We start from the raw sequence: 6,366 nt of genomic DNA, 5'->3' as shown, positions 1-6,366 counted from the left end.
TATAGTTTTGTTTGTTTTATTATGTATAACATACATATGAAGTCAATGATTCTATGGGATCCTCAGAACCAAACAGACCGATAAAAATTTAGATATAAAACTACCCACTTTTAAAAGAGACTAAGACAAACAATGTGGGTGGGATATTAGTGCGTGTGATGCAGTGCACAGTGAACAGAGCTTACTGGGGTCAATAATCAAGGAACAAGTACTGTATGTCACTTACTAGTCTACTTAAAAAACATTTATAAAACTAATGTACAATGTCTGACTAAAATGGCATCTACCAAAATATGTAAACACAAATGCCTGTTAAAATCGTCTACCACTAGTCTAGGAGACTTGCGGGAAGAAAAAAAACTTCCAACATGAGGGCCGTTTATGGCAAGGGGATGACAGCAGGTGCACTCATCTGCGACACGTAGTCATACCTGTAGAGAGAATAATCTTTTAGTGGAGGAAACAATTCTGACACATACATGCAGACTCAGAGAACAGACTCATTACAGTGGAGAGCTTGATTTCAAGCAACGATCCAGACCATGGATGATTTTTTTAAGGTAGTTCAGAATGTGACACAAAGCTCAATAATGGAAGCCTTGGAAGGATTCAGTCTGGTGAGCTGGCCTTTAGAGCGGAAAAGCTGCACACGATAACTTTTGTTCTAGTGAATCTGACTCCTTACTCTTCCATTGAGAAATTTCAACCCTAGTGTTGGGTAGGACACATGGTTGTGCCATTTACGTATTCAATATTAACAGTCAGTAAAGAAAGATTTGTCCGAAAACAAAGGGACTCTTTTCCATTGTGGTCCCATGTTAAATTTATTTGAAGCAGATGGGCCTTAATTAAAATTCGGACAATGTTGCAATTGCCTCTCCATTGGGAGAGCAAGACATTGAATTTAAGGATTGTAGCATTAAAAGCATAAATTGTTAAAAATAACTCAGTTTTCCTAGAGCAGACATTAGCTCTTTTCAACTTGATATGTAGTGCTGGAATTAAAGTGACTTACTTTGAACAGTTGTACTTTCCCCTGATTGCCTTCTGAGGGAGCACCTTTGCAGTCGTGTAAAGTTTGTGGAGGTCTTTCAGGCAGGGTGCCAACTCAGCCAAGGTGTAACCAGTGAAGGATTCCAATGAGACAGGCTAAAAATGAAAATAGTACCATCATTCATGTCCTGCTACATGCAGCAATTACTTACAACCTTAGTGCCCCATTTTGAGAATGTAATTTGTGAAAACGTTCAGAAATTTAGGAAAAGCTCAGTGTTGAGAGCTTGTAGATCAGCCATTTTAAGTATATGCTGTGATGTTCCGTCATACAAGAAGCCTGCATATTTTATTCAATAAGGACTTTAAAGAGGGCCTCCGTCTACGTCAGACACATTTGTGGGACGAGGACCAATTTTATCCAGTTACAAGACATTCAAACGATAAGTGTTAGAAATATAACATTTCTAAAAATTTACATTTCAACAAAAGCAAACTTAGTGAAAATAGCAGCTATACAAGCCCATGAGCATGCAGCTATTTTCACTAGTTTGTGTCCCAGGGAGACATCAAATGCATATTTTGGGCCTCAAGCTAAAGTTAGGAATAGAAACCACTGCTCAACATGGCACATTTGACCACACAGAGAATACATACCCATAGATTTGCATTGATGGTGTAGTTGGCCAGGCAGTAGGCTGCAGCCGCCACTACAGAGGGGACATACTGCCTACTGGATACTGCCAACAGGCTCAGGTCCGACACATACTGAAACGGAAAGCAGCAAAAGGTCACATTTAGGCCTGTCACAATGACATTTACCTTAACATTGTCAAATGATAACCAATTGCATTGGAAAACTAAATTAGATGTCCGTTTGGCTTCTAGGCTTCGGAAACGGATATGACAAAATTCACTGGAAATAGCCCATACATGCTCGCAACAAAGTGAGCTTTAGAGCCATCATTTACACCATCCCAATCTGATTTGCTAAACAGGATTGAGTCCCCACGCTAGCAGTTTCCTCAACAATTGGGTCAGTATGTAGAAAGAATCATATTGCTGTTCTACATACAGCCCACCAGTTTAAATTGCAGGTTGAGGCTTTAACCTTTACTTTTGTGAAATAATTAGGGATAGTTTGACCCACTCGAATACTCTACAAACACACACACGAAATAGCTTTGCTTACCAAGGCAAGGTTCTCAGTCTGGGAGCAGACAGACTGAATGGTCAGGTACTGCTTCAGGAAATAGTCTATGGTGGGCGTGGACAGCTGAAAGGCCAACACCTTGAGGAAGATGATCTCTATCTTAATCAGTTTTCCCCTGGTGTAAGTGTCATCTGTGATGTACACAAACTCCTTCAGCTCAGGTGGGTAGATCTCCTCATATTTCCTACAATAATAGAAAATAGCAGCATGTTTCCATTGGCATCAAAGGTATGGTTTCAAGTGGTTAAATTCAGAGACTTTAAGACTTACGAAGCTATCATTAAGGCAGCAGTGCCCACTAGCTGCAGCTCGCTCCGCTTCACACACTTTGTGAGGGAGAGGAAGCGGTCCAGGTAGCCGACAGCCAGATGCAGGGTCTCGCTACACAGCTTGTACTCAATGCTGACCTCCACCAGCCAGTCTACCAGAACCATCCGCATGTTGCTGGTGAGTTCTGGATGATGTTGCAGCAAGTCTACCCTGGGCCTGAACTTCAGCTGAACAAGACAAAAACAGTTTTTAGGGATTAAAGCAAAAATAAAGTAAATGTAAAGTCTTATTATCATGTGCAATTTGTAAAACAGTGCCTTATGTGCAATTTAGAAAACTGCTGTAAACATTTCCTAAAGACAAGATGTAAAAATATGTTTTAGATAATAGTTCCTGGAGTTCTACCTACTACTAACCAGGTGAAGAAATATGAGGCTTTTACCTTTGCTTTTACGATTAGGGTTTTCAGGAAGATGCTTCCGACCACCAAAAGGCTCAAATTTCACTGAATAGCCCATCTACAAGGTCTCAATGCAGACACATTGGGAGCTTGTAGATACGTCGGTGCCATTTTCACCAAATGGCTGAAATCAGTCATGTCGACTGATAAACTTTAATTCACACTGTCTGTTGCCAGACTTACCCCAAGCCACAGTAAAGAGTTTATGAATGATTAGACAGGATAGACATAGACAACATGAACATGTGAGGATGGTTCCATTTTGTACTTCTCTCTGCTGCAAGTAGTGGTGAATGTCCTCCCTGTACTCAACCGCACAAAACACATCATGTGAATTCAGGGAGTCATCTGGTAGGGTGGAATCCATAGTTTCATCTGCATGTACAAGGTGTAAGTGCAAAAGTTAACCAGATGAAGAGAATTAAAAAAAAGTTTTAAAAAAGCTTCAATTTTAGTCTCACCTGTGCTCAGATCAAGGAAGAGTCTGAAATCATTGTGTTGCTGCATAGAATAATCGTCATGAGTCTCACTGGCCTCCATGTCATCAAAAACTGGAAGACAGATTTAGTTGGATAAAGGTATGTTGAGCATGATAACCAATGCAAAGCTGCCAGGAACATAGTTGTTCAGAGGATACAGCACAGTAATACCATGCTAATCTATTGGCCTGGAGCAGCTTCCATTTTATCTTTAACTCTCATTGCTTGTAGATTTTAAAAATGTTGTGCCATGTGCATATATACACACACAAAAGTGGCTACATCGAAAGGTGCAAAAGTATACCTCGGTCATCAGTTTGATTATCACAGGCAGAGCTGGAGATCGGATGAGTCAGGAGGGTGGATGTAGAGCTGTCTGAGCAAGAGCCATGATCAGGAAGCCGCCCTCCCTATATAGAAACAAACCCTAGTGTTAGTTAAAAGGACAACATTAAATAATGGTCTTCTCTTGGTGCCTTTCTCACTCACCTCAACACATCTGCTGTGCTGCACATTGTCATGCAAGACACCAAGCACTGTCCTTTGTTGGGGTTTCTGCACCTGCAAGGTTGCGTCATGTTTGTTGGAGACGAAGTTGTTGGAGCGGAGGCCGAGCCGGACATTAGTTCTGAGGGAGTTCATCTTCAAACAGTAATTACCTGGAGAAATGACCAGCAAGCAACAATAAGAAATTATATAATGGTTAGAGTTAAGTTACAATGGGTTTGTATAGGAAGGGCGAGGCAGCTAAACATTAAATACTGAATCGAGCAACTTAAACTGTCTGGGGTGTTCACATAAGCCCGAGTAGACGATAAAATGCCCAGAGGTTTTTTGAAAGTGAAATGTCCCTTTAATAACTGGATTCGGGTATAATCTAATATGAGCAATTACAGTTACTTTGCACAGGCCATTTGCAATTCAAATTGGCAAACTTCTCCAAAATGACTAAGTCCAATATTGTTTCTACAATTGCTACAAAACAGTTTAGCCACTTTAATATCCAGTCATTTGGGGCATGAACAAGTTAAAGTGTAATGTTCACATCATGTAGGAGGATATACTATTTTACTTTCCAAATATATATATATATATATATATATATATATTTACACTGGACAAAATAAGACAATTTTATATGGATCGAGGTGCCCTGCCGCCCAGAATGTCTGAATCCTGTCACTTGCCAACAGATCTTAGTTACAAGCCAACAACATCATGCCATGCAGTGCCGCTTGCCGAAAATCTACAAGCGCAAAACTTGACATCACATGGACGAGAAGTTGATTAAGATCTGTAACGTTTTTGGATAGATAGTTGAAGTTCTGTTCCTGTCGGCAAACGACATGTGCACATGGTAACTGAAGGCTGGAGGAAAAACAGTTACTGCAAAACATTTGTAGATGATGCAAACTCACCAGATCCTGCAACAAAGTGGGTTCGTAGGTCCACGTTGTTGATTCTTTTAGTTTATGAACGTTACGTGCCCAAAATAACGTCTTAAACTTTTACCATAAAACCACCGGATTGTCGATCGATGAGAACCTCCGTCTGCAGCCAGTGATGATTTAAACGTCCTCCTGGTCGAGCTGCATGTGTTCACTGATCAACTGTTGCTCTGCCTTCCTTATCAGCTGTTCCAAATCAGTTTTAAATTGACACCTGTCCAACCGCACGCTTACTTTGAAACAGACTGCTTGTAACAGATTCTGTGATTGGACGAGACCTGTAACGAGTAGACAGAGTTACGACAACTCCTTCATGGGGCCAGTCCCAGTTCAATGGCGGCTCTTCTACATAGACTTCGTCATTTCTCCAGGTAATACACCAGTTGACTGATTTGAGGATGAACTCCAGCACTAATGTTGAGTGAGTTTAATACTGACATTGTATTGTTTTGTTTTGTTTTGTTTTGTTTTGTTTTGTTTTGTTTTGTTTGTTATTTTAGTGTTTTTTTATTTATTTCTCTAGTTAGTTGTTTCGTCATAGGCTATGAATTTATTTATTTTTTCTTCTTCTTTCTTTTCTAAATATGTATAGGCCTGCCCTATGTTGTATCATCGTTAGGACCCCCTTGAAAAAGAGATGCTACATTCTTTATTCCAGGCCTGATCTCCACTCCAACCACTCCAACAGAGAGAGAGAAATACTCTGACATGAGGCATCGCTGCAGCAGGTGCAGAAAGCAAGCTAAACAAAAGACAGCACTGAAGTTGACGATGCGTTTAATCAGGTGAGTGAGAAAGGTTTTTCATGTGGTTCTCAAAGTGGGGTCCAGGGACCCCCAAGGGTCATTGAGGGGATTCCCATCAAAATGTGATAGCATAAAAATCAATTCAATCACTTTAAATTAGTGATGGGAGATTAATCGACGAACACTGACAAACACATTGGTATCGGCAGATTCTAGTTGTTTTTTGATTACTCGGCATGGGACCGATTAATCAATCGGATTAATCGATTAATCAATCGGACTGATTAATTACTCGGCCCGAGGGGCACGGTGGCACAGTCGGTAGTGCTGTCATCTCACAGAAGATCCTAGGTTCGATTCCTGCTGGGGACGCTGGGGGCTTGTTCTCTCCTCCGCGTCATCCGTGCCCATACCCGAGGCGGGGTTGGCGAAAGGGCCTTTCTATGTGGAGTTTGCATGTTCTCCCCGTGTCCCCTACTGTAGGTTAGGTAGGTAGGTAGGGTACCCTCACAAAAAACATGCAGTAAACCTGGTCTCTAAACTACCTCCCCCTGACCAGCCAGGGCGCCTGATGGAGGGGAAAGGAACTGGTCGGAATAACGTGTTCCTTTCACGCGCTACGTCCGGCCGGGGAAACTCTCCCCTGTCAGGTGAAAAGAAGCAGCTCATGCATAGAAGGAAGCATGAGGTCAGTCCGCTGCCCCCCTAAGTTGACAGAGGAAATGTAGCGCCCAGGATTACATTAGATAATTGACAC

At 41.5% G+C, this 6,366-nt stretch overlaps 1 protein-coding gene across 1 annotated transcript; it reads right to left on the bottom strand.

Moving 5' to 3' along the window:
- ccna1 (cyclin A1) lies at window positions 1-5,050 on the bottom strand. The gene is made up of 10 exons (XM_079507627.1): window positions 4,834-5,050; window positions 3,905-4,074; window positions 3,720-3,825; window positions 3,398-3,487; window positions 3,205-3,311; window positions 2,477-2,703; window positions 2,186-2,390; window positions 1,651-1,761; window positions 1,016-1,149; window positions 1-431 (listed from the first exon to the last, which is right to left on the bottom strand). The coding sequence occupies exons 2-10, from the start codon at window positions 4,055-4,057 to the stop codon at window positions 380-382; spliced, it is 1,185 nt and encodes a 394-aa protein (XP_079363753.1). The 5' UTR covers window positions 4,058-4,074; window positions 4,834-5,050; the 3' UTR covers window positions 1-379.
- Between the last annotated feature and the right edge of the window lie 1,316 nt (window positions 5,051-6,366).

The sequence above is a fragment of the Electrona antarctica genome (assembly GCF_951216825.1).
Source record: "Electrona antarctica genome assembly, chromosome: 8".
Classification (NCBI taxonomy): Eukaryota; Metazoa; Chordata; class Actinopteri; order Myctophiformes; family Myctophidae; genus Electrona; species Electrona antarctica.
The sequence above is the reverse complement of the archived record's forward strand: the minus strand, read 5'-3'. Positions and strand labels throughout refer to the sequence as shown.

Excerpts from the sequence above, each read along its gene's own strand:
- ccna1 (XM_079507627.1), bottom strand. The coding sequence starts at position 4,057 with ATGAACTCCCTCAGAACTAATGTCCGGCTCGGCCTCCGCTCCAACAAC. Across the intron at positions 3,826-3,904 it reads AGCACAGCAGATGTGTTGAG|GGAGGGCGGCTTCCTGATCA; the intron begins GTGAGTGAGAAA and ends GTTTCTATATAG. Across the intron at positions 1,762-2,185 it reads AGACTGAGAACCTTGCCTTG|TATGTGTCGGACCTGAGCCT; the intron begins GTAAGCAAAGCT and ends TTTCCGTTTCAG.